Source organism: Natator depressus, chromosome 12 (assembly GCF_965152275.1).
Source record: "Natator depressus isolate rNatDep1 chromosome 12, rNatDep2.hap1, whole genome shotgun sequence".
Taxonomy (NCBI): domain Eukaryota; kingdom Metazoa; phylum Chordata; order Testudines; family Cheloniidae; genus Natator; species Natator depressus.
Window position 1 is genome coordinate 38,802,831 of NC_134245.1, and position 16,842 is coordinate 38,819,672.

Here is a 16,842-nt window from a genome sequence, read left to right on the forward strand (position 1 = left end):
AAATCTATTTCCCTCCTGTAGATCAGGCTGCAAGAAGCATGTGCTTGCTGAGGTCACGGCCAGCAAAGGCAGCCTCTCCCCACCATAGATCGCTCCCACTGAGGCAGCCCCTGGAAGCCAAGCCCCCGGAGAGAGAGTGGGACAGAGAATGTAGGGCAATGCTCAATGATTTGGGGCACAGATGGTGGTTAGTGCACTGAAGATAGACGGGGACATATATGGAGGGTTTGTTACCTTTCCCTTAAAAAAGGGAGTGTAACTAAGGGGAAGAGGGGATTATTTCACAACTCCAAACTTGATTATAATTACTTTTCTGTAGCACTGCAAGCACCGAGAAATCCTCGCCCCGCATTTCTTCTGTGTCTGTATTTGGAATGGTTTTTTATCCATTCGATTCCCAACCCAGCCGTGTCCCGTCTCTCTCTCTCTCTCTCCTCGTACTCCACATTGCAGGCCTTCCTCCCACACATCCGCGCCCCGGTATTCAGATCGGTGGGGAAGCTTTACGCCATAGCGACTAGCTCAATTTTCCATTTACTGATGGTTTCTGCTGTGCAGCCTCCAAATGCAAAATCTTCGACACCCACTGATGCCTCATGGGAAAGCTTAAAAAGCATTCTACTTAAAGACAATTCAGGCTCACTGTCATGTTAACTCATTTTGTTTTCCTGCTTTCATTCGTGTTCTTCTTCTTATTAGGGATAAATGCATAAAAGATCTGTCAGGGCACATTTTCAAAAGGCCCCCATCCGGTCTCTAATTTTACATTGCAATTGCATGCCCATCCATAGATGTGTGCAGTTCTGAGCACTCCCAGCTCATGGTGGAAACGGCACACCCAAATGGAATTTTCATGAGGTTGGCAAATAAAGCAGGTAATCTTGATTTTTTTATAGCCGGGTGCAAATTTGTGCATGCAAAAATTCAAGTGTGTGCGCGTGCTTCTTTTGCATACGCCACTAGCCAGCGAGCTGTGTTACGGGTTGTTTGGATGCACAAGTACTGTGATTGCACACATCATTTAAATATGCAGGTATTTAGCTGCAAAGAGTTATCAAAATCTGGCTACGTGGGCCAGTTCTGTGCGTTGGGGGCAAATGACTGTTTGTGCAGAAAAGCGTGTGTGTGCATGTTTACACACATGTGTGGAAAAATAGAGGCCATGTTTTAAAAAAAAATATATAAAGGCCATCCGTTCTTGCTGCTTCACCTGAGTTTATTGCACCAAACAAAGATCATGTTTTAGCGAATGATCTTTGCTAACTGGGGAAAGACGGGACAATGGCAAATGTTGAAGCAGCGCAGTCTCCAAACTGCAGGGGCTTTAAAGTGTCAGTGGCCCATTAAGGTTCAAGAAGCAACCTCTACCCAGCAGCTATCACCAAACAAGCCCCTCTGATCCATCCAACAAGACCAGCTGATTACAGCATTCGCAGGCCTTTGGAAGCCACTTTACAGGAGGACGGATGTGCTGTAGTTGGGAAGAGGAAAGCCCACCCTAGGAATGTTCCCCATCGTTGTACGGCTGGTGATGAATCGAGACTGGGGGGGTGGCAGATGGGTTTGATGATGGAATTGTCACCAGGTTCTGCTACGGAAATAGCTCTTGTCAGTTTCCAGGAGCTGGAGAATTTGAGGAGAAACTCATCTTGAGGGCACGATTGCTTCGTCAGATAAACCTCCAGAAAGTTCCGCGCTCACTTACCCACTTCTCCCTCCCCCTCTAGGCTGGCTTAATCACAGTGCTGCTGGATGGCCTTGATAGAACTGAAACATAGCTCGCTTTTGTCTTCTCTGGAGAGGTCAACGTCACCAGCGACGGCTGCCGCCTTGCATCATGCGTGACTGCGGCTGTGTCTTTAAACCCGCCAACAAGTAAGGTGGAGGCTGATGGCATTTTCAAATGACTTTTTGTACCAGGGCATGTACACTTTTAATCAAAGACCTGTTGAAAGCAAAAGCAATTCTGCTTGATTTGTTTGGCTAGGTTGGCATCGTTATTAACCTTAGCAGAGGAGCTATTGCTCCTGACAACGCCAGCTCTCCAGGGCTTTAATTCGATTCGGTCTCTTTGCCGCAAGTGAGGGAAAAGGCGGGTTCTTTGCCTGAGAGTTCTCTGGGCTCCGTTTGCACGTGGTTGATAGTGGCTCCCGAAGAAATAAGAACCTGGATTTAAGGAAGTTAGAGTTTGCCACAATTTAAGCTGTAGTGGAGTCAGAGGGTGGAGATGGAGGAAGGAGAGAGATCACTAGATCATTACCTGTTAGGTTCACTTCCTCTGGGGCGCTTGGCATTGGTCACTGTCGGCAAAGAGGACACTGGGCTGGATGGACCTTTGGTCTGACCCAGTATGGCCATTCTTATGTTCTTAGTGCGTCATCTGCGTCATGCCTTTGCAAGGGGCATCTCCAGGTGCCACCTCATCCCACTGGAGCAGTGGTTCTCCACCTCCTCCTTACTGGGCCCATTTGGCTGGGGACTCACTCGGATCCTCATCCCAGTTAGCCATACAGGAGAAGAGGGGTTGTGACCCCAAGACACCTGTTCATGACATTCCAGGATGTTGCAATTCCTGTTTCAAAGTGGGGTAGCTCAAAGTGCAGTAGGGAACTTTTAGTGTACGACAGCAGGGTCCCCACGGACCACTAGCGTGCGGCAGGCTTGTGAGTGGTAGGCTTACACCCCAGCTTGCTGCGACCTAAGCGTTCATACAGACAAGCCCGGTCTGCCCAGAAGAGACCGTTCACTTGCTGTCCACCCCCACGCCCCTCCCAAAATACTCATGGGAAGCATCAATAAAATAAAAAGCAGATTGTGAAAGATGTGAAGCAGCTAAACTGTTCTCTTTTAGCCCCATGGAAGCACACTGGCTTCAGATAGCTCCTAAAGTAGCTACGTGCTGCAGACACTCCTCGGCAGGGTGTGATGGATTATAGGTCCCCGTCTGCCCCAGCTGAAATTGGCATGCTTTTATTCTCACTTCCCCTGGGAAGACTCTTCACAGAGAGGGGGCTGACTGCAATGCGGACGTGGATCTTTCCAACCTTTGGATGCAAAGGGCTGCACTGCTGTAGCACTTCCGTGAAGAAGCTCTGCGCCGAGAGGAGCGAGCGCTCCCGTCGGGATAGTTCCTCCACCCCCGCCAGAGCAGATAGGTGCAGCGGCAGGAGAAGCTGTCACAACTCTGCCCACAGAGGGGGTTGGGTCGCTGTATCGGTGTTACTCGGGGCGTGGGGTTTTCACACCCCTGAGCGACCTCGTTATACCAAAATAATTCCGCAGCGTAGACCTGCCCCAGGCCATATTTCTTCAGGCTCTAATTCTTGATGTGTTGCTCAGCCGTCACTCCTGGGCCACGTCTAGCCTTGGAAATCAGCTGCGTTTCAAAGCTTGTTAGCCAACACCTTTTAACCAACACGATTGTGCCTCGCACTGGGGCATTGTACCAACTGTTGACAGCGGAAGTCCCATTTAAACACCTGTTAGCTGGTCCCGGTTAACCCCAGGGGACTTTGTCTACATTTGGTGCTAAGTGATGGCTAACAAGCTAAGCAACCCGTTGCTAACGTGACGCATTACCTCAGGATAGACAGCGCCTCTGCCAAGCTCTGTGTAGCCAAACTTCCAGATCAGCCCCCGATCGTTTCTGTCATTGGCACGCCTGGAGCCGAGCCCGGAATTATTGCATTATTCCGGGTGCGGCTGCAAGACACCACGGCAGGGCTGTGTGCTTACAGCCAGATTGCTAGGCTGGCCCAGTGTCTGGATTACTTATACCGATGTATCAGTCTCTCTCTTCGAGGCACCGTGGATCGCAGCAGGGGCTGTGCCAACAGGGTCGTGCAGGCCTCCATTAATTTCCCATTGCTCCTTTAATACCTTCTTCAGATTCCGGCACCAGTTAGAAAGAAGTGGCAAAAATTACAGGCACCCTTCTATAATCATTTGGAGACAGTCAGGGCCTGTTCCCAAACAGCCCGTACAGCACCAGACACGCCCCCTCCACAGCCCTTAATGAAGACAAACTTGCTTTGCCTGCCTCTTCCCTGCTCATCAGGTGCCAGATCTCAGAAGGTTAATTGGCAGAGCATCTGAAGAGCAGCCAGGCAGGGGCAGCAGGATCCTGTGCTGGGGAGAGGCAAACCCTGTTCCTGGACTCTTGGGAAGTTCCTGGGTTGAGGAAGAGCCTGAAGACAGAGCTGTAGTCGCCCAAGGGAGACTGTTAAACTGGTCTGTGACATCCAGGACCAACTGCTGTATCTTCTGGCTAGCCGGTGCCACGGTTACAGGGCACCTCCACTCCTTCTGGGTACGTCCACACAGCAAGACCAAACCCGTGGCCCCGAGTCACAGAGCCCAGGTCAGTTGACTCAGACTCATGGGCTCTGAGACCCTCCTTCCTCACGCACTCTCCCAGCCTGGGACTCAGCCTGAGTCAGGTGACCAGATGTCCCGTTTTTAAAGGGACAGTCCCGTTTTGGGGGCCTTTTTCTGATATAGGCACCTATTACCCCTCACCCCCCTGTCCCGATTATTCACAGCTGCTGTCTGGTCACCCTCAACCTGGGCCCGAACGTCCACACTGCAATTTTTAGCTCCGCAGGGCACAGCCTGAACCTGTGAGCCCAACTTGGCAGCCCATGTCCCGGGCCTTTTATTGCAGTGACGATGGACCTTGAGTGTCAGGGCTCAGGTCTTCCACCCCGCTTGGGAGGACATCCCATGACTCTCCCACTCATAGGCTGGGCCCTGGGCTACAGCACCCTGTGTGTCAGCCTTACCCAGCTGCTCCAACTGGGTTTGACACCTGCCTGGGTTCTCCCCTTTGCGGGTCTGGGACCAGTGGGGAATACCACAGCCGGCCTGCTGTTAAAGCAAAGTGTCACTTGTTTGAACAATAAGAATAAAGCCGTTAGAGAAAAAGTATTTTAAAACTACAGTATACGTGCATGTCTATCTTACCTAAAGCCCTGTCTAGCTCCCCAACAACTAACCCCTCTTGGGAGATTGCATGGCCAGGAGGAAAAACGTCCAACCCCCTAAAGATGAGGATGGTGGCACGTGGAAGAGGGAAAATGATTGAGCAGAGCCCCATGTTCTGGGTGTCCCTAAACCTCTGACTGCCAGAAGCTGGAACTGGACGACAGGGGACGGATCACGCGATAATTGCCCTGTTCTGTTCTTTCCCTCTGAAGCGCCTGGCATTGGCCACTGTCAGAAGAAAAGATTCTGGGCTGGATAGACCACTGGTCTGACCCAGTATGGCCGGTCGCATGTCCTTTGCAGGAAGAGATGGGGAGCAGTAATGCAGCCTGCCCATTTTGGCCTCAGCTTGACCAGGGCTGGGAAACCATTCAAATCCACTCATCTCTTCCCGTCCCAAAGTGGGAGAGGAAATTCGGTGCTTCATAAAACATGCAGCCGATGTGATTGTTGCCTACTGTAATAGCTGGGCTCTCTGTTTATCGAGCACGACGTGGCCTCCCCAACCCACACGTCACAGCAAAAACAGACCGGCAGAAGGATGCTGCTCCCTTGGCGGGTGGGGGAGGTAGCACATCATCAACCGGGAGCAGGATCACAGCAGCTGTCCAAATCCTCGCCAAAAGGCCACCCTTTCTGTCTGTCTCAGTGAAGGATTTGCACTGCACGTGTGCCCACGGCTGCTGGCCTGTCATTTCTAGATACGCCTCTTCTGCAGCGAGAACAAGGGTTTCCCTAAGCCGGCAGCCTGCTCTGCTGTTATCCCCGCCTGCCACCGGCTCTGTGCCCATCAGCAGTTGTTCTGGTGGCCAGAGATTAAGCCAGCGCCCTTCACTTGTATTGTGGCTCATTGATTTACTGGGGCAACACATCGCATTGCTGGGATGATTAATTAGGATTAACTAGTTAATGTTTGCACTGAGCTTTGACTACGTAAACTATGCTGTTCTCATCCCATGCTTCCTGGCTAACTCCTTTCAGCTGTCAGGGGAGGAACCTTGTTCACAGATTCCCTTTTTTTATGGTCGGATAGGAGTGTCTGGTCTGGTCTGGCCTGTTTAGGCAGTGGGTGACTGCCATAAGAAAAAGCCTATAGAACTTAATACAGCATGCTCAACTGCATACTGAATTTTTAAACCAGCCTTTAGAATACTACGGCAGGGATATTCTATTTATTATTATCAAGATAAGTGTAAAGTACTGCACTAAGGAAGTTAAAATCAAATCCACCCCTACAGAATGGGGAATAACTGCCCAGGCGGTAGTACCGCTGAAAAGAATCTGCGGGTTAGCCTGGATCACAAATCAAATATGAGTCGTCAGTGTGATGTGGTTGCAAAACCAGCTAATGTTCTGGGGTGTATTAACAGGAGTGTTGTATGTAAGACACAGGACGTAATAATCCTGCTCTGCTCGGCACTGGTGAGGCCTCAGCTGGAGTGCTGTGTCTGGTTCTGGGTGCCACGCTTTAAGAAATATGTGGACAGAGTCCAGAGGAGCGGAACGAACACAATAAAAGGTTTTTCAAAACCTTTTATGTTTAGTCTTGAAAAAAGAAGACCAAGAAAGGACCTGATAAGTCTTCAAATCTGTGAAGGGCTGTTTAAGAGGACAGAGATCACTTGTTCTCCATGTCCACTGAAAGTAGGGCAAGACATGAGGGGCTTAATCTGCAGCAAGGGAAATTTAGGTTGGATATTAGGGAAAACTTGCTAACGCTAAGGGGAGTTAAACTCTGGAATAAGCTTCCCAGGGAGGCTGTGGAATCCCTGTCCTTGGAGATTTTTAAGAACAGGTTCAACAAACCGCTGTCAAGGGTGATCTAGGGTTACTTGAACCTGCCTCAGCCTAGGGGGTTGGACTAGATAACTTCTCAAGGCCCTTCCAGCCCAATGTTTCTAGGATTCTATTCACTAATAAATACTACAGGTATTAAGAATGATTGCAGTAAATATAGAAGTGATGCAGGGGGTTATTTATTTAGTTATTGAGCAGCCCACTGTTTAAATCATATCAAGGTGTATAGGGCCTGTTTCATAAGAGTGATGCTGGACCCATACTGCTCTGTATGTAGTGGAGAAGGTGTACCTGCCTGGCATTCTATAGGTGGTACATAGTGGTGCCAGCTGTGTTTTGTGACAGTTGGGGTTTTTCCTAAATCCCCAGCTCCTGGAGTCATGTGACTATATCTGAAAATCTTGGCTTTCATTTAAGAAAAGATTTCTACCCCTGCTGGTTGCAGAGAAAAGCTTCAAAACGTAATCCACAGGAACCCTGAAGGCTCAGAAGCCCAAAAGGAAAGGAAAAGAATCCAAAATTCTTTTTTCTTTTTAAAGCTTTTGGGGCCTGACTCATGATTTTCCGAATGCGTGGCGTTGGCAACACGGTGTTCACAAGGAGCAGCCGGGTCCTTTCACTCTCAACGACACCCATCAGGAAAGAGCAAAAGTGAAGTCCTCCCCAGGTAGCCATCCCGCTCTGTAATGGTTACATGCTGCAGCTGCCTCTAGTCTGAAGCCAGCAGGGGTTTTAGCAATTGAAAGGTGCAGTACACAGGAAACAAGATCCTCAGGTGCAAAGCTGCCTTGGGCTTGGCTCATTGCCCCAGAGATGTTGGGTTCAGGGGCAATCAGTCGCCGGTGTCTGAGCTGCCAGAACTGATGGTGCTTCATTCCCTGCAGTTTGTCTTGAGGGGCAGCTTGCACAGTCTCTGTCTGGCTTCCGCCCCTCGGCTCAGCTTTGAACCTGAACTCCCGGGGTTTGATTTCCATTTTCATTCTATTACAAGCACCAGGCCCAGGCTGTCTTGGCAGAAGGCCAGGTCGCTGCTTTGGGCCTTGATTAGCCTGTGTCGGGAACTGCAATTTATTTATTCCCAGGGGCTTGACCAGGCTAGTTATAAAGTCCTCTCCCAGATGCTGCAGACAGGGTGCTACTAACCAGGTGCAGGCAGAGAGGATTAGATAAAGCTTGATTGATGGCATTTATATCACTAACCGGCTAAGCACCAATAAGTGACGGAGTGAACTTTATTGCCAATGGGCAGCCAGAAGCAATTGCATTGATCGTCTCCTCCAACTCTGGAGGAGGAAGATATAGTGCTTTCTCAAGTGCCCCCTCTTGGCCAATTATTTGTGGAGGGCCCAGGTTGTGCGCACCACCCTCTCAGCCCAAGGTGGTGGTGCCAAAGTGTTGACTTGCAGGGGTGTGAGGAAAAGGCCCAGGTTCTGGGCTTGTGCCAGTCCAGCCGTGCATCTGTTCACATACACCTGCAGAGAAACCGAGCCTTCTGCATTGGAACCAGATCAGCATGCCCCAGTTGCTGCAGGCCAATGCCAGGCCTGACTGAGGCCCCTGGGCGGGGGAGAGGCTCAGCAGATGAGAGCGTAGGTAGGACAAATCTCTTCCCCCCCGCACCAGTGGCTGACATTAAAAAGGAGCCCTTCCTGTTGATTTCAACATATCTCAGTGTAGCACTGTACTCCAGGAGTACCATAACATCACAAAACCACTCATGGGGGAGGAGCCGCTGCATTGGCTGGTGAAACTAACGTGCTTGACGCTAGACAAATCCTATGAAAACTCAGTCCCCTGCACAAGTTTACAGTCAAACAGCGAAGCTGCAGGAGACGAAGGGCAGGAGTTTAAAAAACAAAACCCACCCTTGATATTTTGTAAGTAGAAGGAATTTGCTGCTGTAGGCATTATGGTAGGACTAAGGCTGTACAGCACCTAGCGTAATGGAGCCCTGGTTGCAACCCCTGTGTGCTATCCAATGCAAACAATTATAACAGGAGGCATGTGACAGGAGAGGATGGTGCCCATGTGATGCAGGATGGAGACTGCATAAGTATTTTCCGATCGAGCAGCAATTTACTGTGCGTCTCTCACACACATGGAAAGTGTCCTCAGACAGACCGTGGGCCAGGTTGCTAGCACCAGCCAGCCTTCTGCTGTTGGGCTATCCACCAGGGAGTCTGGCCAGTGGAGTTTAAAATGCAACAACAGGCCCAAGTGCTCCACTGTTAGCCCCTAGGAACCACCTTGTGGGTTTGGGACTGGAGTTATGAAAATGACACACAAGCACCTTAACTATTTGCTACTGCTCTGAGTAACATGCTAATTTATTCCCCACTTGCTCCCCTTCCTCCTGCCAACATCGCTACACAGGGGCTAGAGAGGTTCCATTCGGCCTGGCTCAGTGAGAGAATTGCCAATTATGCCTGGAATCCAGACACTCAGCATCAGGCATGAATATCATGGAGTGAATAACGATGATTCACGAGCAGACAGAAGAAGGGAAAGCAGCCAAATTTAAAGCTGTTTAAAAAAAAAAAAAAAAAAGACTTTAATGAGCAGATTTCCTCCCAGAGTCTACATGCTGGGTTGTTTTTTATTCCCGGGCTTGACTGTGAAAAGTCTGCTACAAGTTGTCTGAGGTGTTAGCTTGCTTGTGAGGGGTCAGCTCTGTCCCAGGCTGAGGGGGATGAGGGTAGGATACAAGGCTGGCCTTTTGGTAGGGTTCCTTTCCTGACTTACCATCGTTAACTAGAGTTAAGTCTCCCAGGTAGTGCAGGGATTCAGGCTGTTGTATGAGCCATACCGTGTATCTTCCCTTAGCATACCCAGTCCAGAATGAGGTTTTGCAGGTAAATCTATTAATAAAGTTAAAGAACCCTTTAAAGAGATTTAAGATGCTGCAAGATATTGTGCCCCAGTGCTCTCAGCACCAAGTTTCACCTGAGGTTAAAACTCACTGAAATCTTGTGTAAACTCCATCTGCAGTGTTCAAATTAGTGATCCGTTCTCTCTCCTTCCTGCTGTTTCTTCTTCCACTAACCTTTCCCCCTGCTGCAAGCACTGAGGAAGAGTTTATTCCCCCTCAGACATTCTTGTCAACTGCTGGAAATGGCCCACCTTGATTATCACTACAAAAGGTTTTTTCCCCCCCACTCTCCTGCTGGTAATAGCTCATCTTACCGGATCACTCTCATTACAGTGTGTATGGTAACACCCATTGTTTCATGTTGCGTATATATAAATCTCTCCGTTGTATTTGCCACTGAATGCATCTGATGAAGTGAGCTGTAGCTCACAAAAGCTTATGCTCAAATAAAGTTGTTTAGACTAAGGTGCCACAAGTCCTCCTCTTCTTTGTGCTAGAATAGTGCATTGAACGTTACCTTTTCAAAATAGCTGCCCCGGCCCCTTGGCAATGAGACTGCAACTGCCTCACTGGGGGAAGCATTTTGGAAACGGTATGTCTCCTCCTTGTCCATGGCACCCTGGTGCTCAGTGTCCTCTGTGGAGAGGGGCAAGCTGAGGAGAGATATGGCTTCCCTAGAACAATGGGTGAGGGCCATTCTCTGACAATCCTTTGCTATTTTGTCCTAGGTGACAGTTTATCAAGATAGATTTTTTGAAAGCTGCTCCCTCCCCCATGCATCAAATCTACTCAATGATTAGGTTGGGGGAAGATGAGCCTTTGCATTTACAATGAGGGAAAGAGGCAGGTGTCTTCAGAGTCTATTTTCCACTGCGTGCATCTAATGAAGTGAGCTATACCTCACTAAAGCTTATGCTCAAATAAATGTTAGTCTCTACAGTGTCACACGTATGCCTTTTCCACGCTAAATTGGCAAAGGAGAGCTGCATGTCTGTCAATGAGGCCTCTGTGCTCCTGCGCCTTTCCAAAGCGGGATGAGGCACCCACAACTCCAGCCATAAATTGTTTTGGAGTTGGAGGGAGAGAGGGTCTTCCTATCTTCAAGTCATTAGAAGTGACACCTGGTAACCTTCTCCTTGTGTTTGTTCATTGTGGAATTTCAGGGCTCTCCCCAGCCCATAAGCCATGATACAGTGGAGTATAATAGTTATGGATGGGTGCTGCAGTTGTCCCCAGACCCAGAGTTGGGGTAACCTGTTTGGATTTCTTTGAAGCTCTGGCTATTCACAGCTAAAGCAGCCAGCCCCCCTTGATGCTGCACTGCTATTCCAGGCAGCAGAAGGAAGTGTTTTAAGATGCTCTTTGATCTAGTTCCACTCCCCCTAGGAGCTCCCCTCCCCTATGGTAGGGCAGCATACGATTATGGGTCCTGCTAGAGGCAGAGCTCTGTTGATCACCTCCACATTCTTCCTCATGGAGGCTTCAGCCCATGCCATAATTCAGCCCCATAGCAACACCCTGCAGAAGGGCCATTGAGGCATCTTCATGTTTGAGCCTCTAGAGATAATATGGGAATCATTTGTTCTTCAGGTAACCCACCCCACTAGGGCACTGCAGGCTACCAAAAGAGAAATCAAACTACAGCTTCTACCATTGCCAACCCAAACTAGACACAGTGTAGCTACTGCCTCAGAGTGGCGAGGGTCTGTAGCACCTAGTGCTAGGAAGACGTGTAGTGCAAGGGCACAGGGCTAGGATAAGGCTGCTGAACACTATTAGAGTTCCCCAGAGACATCTGGGCACCAGCCTATGCCCCATGCAGCTTCTGCCCCTCACACCTTCCCCCTCTCTGCACTCACCTTCCAGGAGAGGGGAGGGATTCACCTGGGGCTGGTCCCTCTCCTGCTGCCTTGCACACAGACCTGGCTCAGGTTACAGACTCCAGGGGCAGTGACTGCAGCTCCTGGATTCATGCACTGCTGGTCAGGTTAGCAGTGAAGTGCCCCGTCCCTGCTCTGTGTTGCTGAAGCCAGGATCTACTGTGCAGGTGAGAGGCAGCTCTTGTCACCTCAGAGCTTAATCTGCTTTGAGGAGGAAGCGAGGGGAATGGCTTAACAAGCCCCAGGTCTCCCCTTGCCTGCTCGCTTCAGAGCTTCCCTAAGCTCAGGAGGGTATTTTAGGTCTGGCTGAGGGGAGATCAGAGATCACAACCCCTGCATAGTGGTGGGATAGGTGTCAGGACAGGAGGCTGCAGACACCGCCGAGATAGGGGTGTATGAAAAAGCAGGAGTCTGGAGGCTTTAATAGACCATCTTTAATGTGAATAAATATATTTACAGGGAGTAGCAGACAGTGCCAAGGCTGAGTGAGTGCCATGGGACAGCAACAAGCCAGGTGAGAGCGAGGCCAGCTCAGGGTGCGGAAGGAAACTACGCCAGGTAAGTCAGCAGCTGCAGGCTGGCTTGAGCTGAAGCAAAGTGAGGTCCTGGGCTTCCAGCACAGAGCCCAAGGGAGCCTGCCCTGGGGAGCTGGGGCCCTCCTAGCCGGTGCAGTGCTGACACTCCCACTCTCCACCTCACGCTCCCAGGCGGATGCAGCAATGGGAGAGGGATGTGGTGATCACAGTAGAGTCCAGGCGCTCGCAAGGGCAGAGACCTCACTGAAGCATTTTCCTGCAGTGAAGGGGCTGGAGGCTCCGTGGAGATGAAGCCTCTTCTTTCTGCTCCTCTGTAGCATCCAGCAGCTGGTGCATGTAGCAGGAGGTGCCAAGCAGCACATGGCCTGTGGCCTGCATGGTGAAGAGGGTCCAGCGCAGGGCTTCCCTGGGGCAGGAGGAGAGCACCATTAGGGTCAGAAGATGAGCCAAGTGGCAGGCTAGAGGTAGTGAGCTGTACAAGAGGCCAGCACCTGCCTGGAGCCCAGCCCAGAGAACACCCTGCTCCACCCTCCAGCATGAGGCAGCTGAGATGGAGTCATGGGTTTAATCCCTTTGTGTAGCACCTGACCCCAAGACCCAGTAGCTCCCAGAATGGAGTGTGTGGTGGGGGGGGTCATCTGTGGACATGCCAGCCTGGTGGAGGGGGCTCAGATCTGGGCAGCCCAGCCCTTGGACTCAGGTTGGTAGTGTGGCTCTGACTTTCCCAGCACCCCAGCTTAGGTGGCAGGGATCTCTCCCTCCCTGCTACATCTGCCCAGCACTCACTTCATGAGCCTCTTTGCCCCGTAGCACCGCAGGTCATAGGACATGCTGTATGTGCCATAGAGTGTGGCCTTGACATTCAAGCAGCCCAAGTCCTGGGGGTTGGTCTTGTACAGGTCAAAAGTCACACAGGCCACATCAATCCTCCGGCGGGGCTTGTGGGAGAGAGACAGCTGGTACCCTGCCACCTGCAAGAGACCAGCCCAGTGTCAGGAAGCAGCAGCCGCCACCTCCCCTGTATGAGCCCCACCACTGGAACTCCCTATTGGACAGTCCCAGCTCTGGCCTCATGGACCTTTGCAGGGCTAGCAGTGAGTCAGGAGGCCATCGGCCAGTGATCCCCATGCAGGGGCCAGGCCAACATGGAGCTGTAGGGAGAAGCAGGGAGTAGTTGGCTGCCTAGGATCCATCTAGCAGGGCAGGAAGGCTGTACCTGGACCCTTCCCATAGAGGCCTATCTTTCCCAGACTGCCCCACACTTGTCTCAATGAGGGGAAGGACAGAGCACCCTGGGATCTGTGCCCATGCGTGGATCAGGGCTTAGTTCCATCTCACTGGGGCCCTTCTTAGCACCCATACTGTGGCTTATCCTGTGGGATGCACAGTGCTAGGCTGGGCAGACTAGACTATCTCTGGGCACCCCAGGAGATCAGGTCCCTGGTACAGGGATGTGGGAGGGTCCCCAATGCCTGGCAGACAGGATCCAGCCCCCCTTCCTAGTACATGGCACTGCAGGTCACAGTGGACTGTGATAGCCCAGGCCTGGCTCCATCCCAAGGAGCCTGGTCCAGCATTGGGGGAGTGACCTCAAGACCCTGACTCCCTGGATCAGCGAGGGGGGAGGAGAAGGTCATGCCAGGGTCCCATTGCTCACCTTGGCTGCACGCCATGTCTGCCCACTGCCTAGTACCATGAACACTGTGCCCTCCTCCAGCGTCTGAAAGAACTCTTCTGTCTCCACACTGGTGCCATCCTCATCCAGGACCAGTGAGATGGTGCCCACCATCAGCAGCGTGGCGCGGATCTGGAAGGCGAGGCCACCGGTGAGGAGAGGCCAGAGAGACAGGCAGGACAGGACACCCCCAGGACCAGCTCCCCGCTCATGCTCACCTTGTCAAGCAGGTCCCTCAGGCTCTCTGCCACAAGGCCCTTGCGGATGCTACGGTCCCAGTTGCAGATGCGATAGGGCCGGGCCCTGGGGACAGGACAGGACAGCAGCTGCTGGGTCATGGAGGCACTGACAGAAACACACCTGGGACAGAGGGAGGGATCAGGAAGGGATCTGCCCCACCAGCCCTCCCCAGCTAAGCAGGGACCACCACGCCCCACAAGAGAGATCAGCCACCCACTCAAAGCAGAGGAAGAGGAGCCAGTTGAGGACTCCCCACCCCTGTGGCTAGACTAGCTACATCCCCCACAATGACACAGGGATCATGGAATCCCAGTACAGGGCCAGTAAGCTCAGCCTGTAATCAGCCATGGGACCTGCCCCTTCCCTCTGCACACCAGCCCTATAGTGAGGCCCCAGGCTTGCAGCCAGCTGTCCCACCCAGGGCTCACCCTGGGGGAGGGTCTCAGCCCACTGACACTTACCTGGAGAGGGAGCTTGGTGACAGCAGGCCTAGCGACTTCTTGGCATAGTCCATCTTGGTGATCAGCAGTCTGGTCTGTAGAGAGGGGATTTGCTCAGTACCGAGGCCATGGCTCCCACCACCCGCTCTGCCCCTTCCAGCACAGCCCCCCTGCAGCTGTCAGCCCCCCAGCACTGCCAGGAACCCACTCAGCCTCTGGGGCACCATCACACCCACCAGCTACCACATCTAGGCTAGAGACACCCAACGTGATGGGACCTTTAATCCTTCACTGACCTGCCCCCCCCAATCAGCATCACCCCCTCCAGATAGCCTCACTCCCCCCCCCCACCTAGCACAGACCCCCCCCTTCTCAAGGCCAGCCTCAGCTACCCCCCTGCACCCCAGAACCTTGTGCTTTGGCTGTCCCATAGCCAGGCAGCCTCCTCCAGAGAGGGCTCTGCCTATGGTCCTCACCACACCCTGACCCATAAGGGCCCCAGTGCAGGAAATGCTGAGCCACGCCCTTTGGCCAGGGAAGGGCTGCTCTTAGGACACAGGCTGCCTGCCAGCTCAGCTGTTGCACAAGGCAGCACGTGGGAAAGCCACTCAGCAGCACAGGGAGCCAAGGTCCCCAGTCACTCCCAGCTCACACTGCTTCCCCCTTGCAGGGGAACTGCTTTCATTAACACCCCACCTCCCCCAGCAGCATGTTGACCCCACTAGCCCCCCCAGGCCCAGGGCAGCCCTGCAGCAGGTGCTAGCACTCACATGGTCCCTCCCACCTGTACTCAGCTGGGGCTGCCCTTTGCCTCAGGCCACCCCCTCCCCAGACACCACAGGCTGCCATCTCTTCCAGGGAGAAGGAGGGACCCCCAGGAAGTACCACCCCCACCCAAGGCCATGCTGCTTTAGTATAGACCCCTGTACTCCTGGCCATAAAGAATCTGCTCACCCCTCCTGAGTCCCCCCACAGCAGCAGAGACCATCTTCCTCCCCCCACCCCCAAACACCCCAGCCCTCAAGCAAGGAGGGCCACCACCAAGGAACCCTCCTCCCACACCTTGGGGGGATACCCAGGAACATGCCACTAAGTGGGAGTAGAAGAGGAATCCTCCCCATATGGGCCACACTTAAGGCAGGGTGTCTGGTGGGGACCCTCCCCCATGTCTTACCAGGGACCACCACAGCCCTCCCCAACATGGAGCAGGCAAATTATCCAGGACTGGGGCTTTTCAGCAGTTTAGTGCTGTGGAGGAGCTGGAGGCAGAGCAGCCAGCACCCCTCAAGCAGACACCTCCAGCTTCCTGGATTCACCCTCAAATTGCTGCCCCACCCCCCATCTTCAGGTCATCCATCCTGCTGCCCCTTACAGCTGGGCCTCCCTCAGACACAGGGCTAGGGAGAGGCTGCCAGGGGCCTCAGCTCTCCCCAAGAGAGATAGCAAGCTGCTCATTAGTGCTATAGGAGCAGACATCAGTAATTGCCCTGCAAAGGGGCAAAGCACCCTTTGCCCCACTCTGGGGTGTTTGGAGAGCCCCACACCTTCAGCCTCTGCCCTTTCTCCCCCACATCATCCATCTAGCAAGAAGCACAAGCACCTTACCTGGAGCAGGCACTTGCTACCCAGCCAGAAAACCTCTATAGCTACACTGCGTCTGGCTCAGCTTATATCCTGACCACGACCAAACTCCTCCCTCACCCCCTGCCTCGTTAGCCAATCCCCACGCGGACAGGCAGGGGGGCGGACCTGCAGCCTCTGCCTTGCAGGCTCCTGGGAGCCCCGGGCATTTCCAGGAGAGGTGCCAATGATGGAATTTCCTCTGGGCGAGGAATCCCTCTGCCCACCACCTGCACCCCACGGGCACTGAGTGGGGTGGGAAGCTTGTGCCATTGTTTCTGCGCCTCGTCAGCGTGCTGCCCTGCACCTGACCGTTCCCGGGCACCTCAGTCCCCAGGCTGAGTGCCCCGTTCTGTCGCCCAAGGAGGGGCCTTGGTGGGCTGCACCTAGCGCCGGCTCTAGCCTATTGGGGGTCCTAAGTAAGCAGGAACATTTTGGGGGGCCCACCCACATACAACACATACTAATAATTAATAGGGGGCCCCTTGAGTTGCTCAGGGCCCTCAGAATAGCTTAGTCTGTTTATGCCTAGCACCAGCTCTGGCTGCCCCCTGCGGCCCCGTGTGACTCTCCATCAGCAGGGCCAGAGAGCATCAGATCTTTTACTTTGCCCCTTATCATCTCAGTAGCAGAAGGACACAGATGCTTCAGACGTGCCCCGTAGTTAAAGCTCACTGAGATCTAGTGCAGGGGGCTAGGTGAGAAGAGAGACTACTGGTCATTGTCTCCTATTATTCTTCATAACTGAGCGTTTCTTCCTCAGTGGGGGCTGATCAATAATGACATTAGACCAAAGCGTATG

The 16,842-nt window shown here is 52.6% G+C and overlaps 1 protein-coding gene across 1 annotated transcript; it reads right to left on the bottom strand.

Annotated features, from left to right (window-relative positions):
• Positions 1-11,991: 11,991 nt before the first annotated feature.
• CIDEC (cell death inducing DFFA like effector c) lies at positions 11,992-16,035 on the bottom strand. The gene is made up of 6 exons (XM_074969208.1): positions 16,026-16,035; positions 14,442-14,515; positions 13,959-14,100; positions 13,723-13,872; positions 12,852-13,036; positions 11,992-12,471 (listed from the first exon to the last, which is right to left on the bottom strand). The coding sequence occupies exons 2-6, from the start codon at positions 14,492-14,494 to the stop codon at positions 12,306-12,308; spliced, it is 696 nt and encodes a 231-aa protein (XP_074825309.1). The 5' UTR covers positions 14,495-14,515; positions 16,026-16,035; the 3' UTR covers positions 11,992-12,305.
• Between the last annotated feature and the right edge of the window lie 807 nt (positions 16,036-16,842).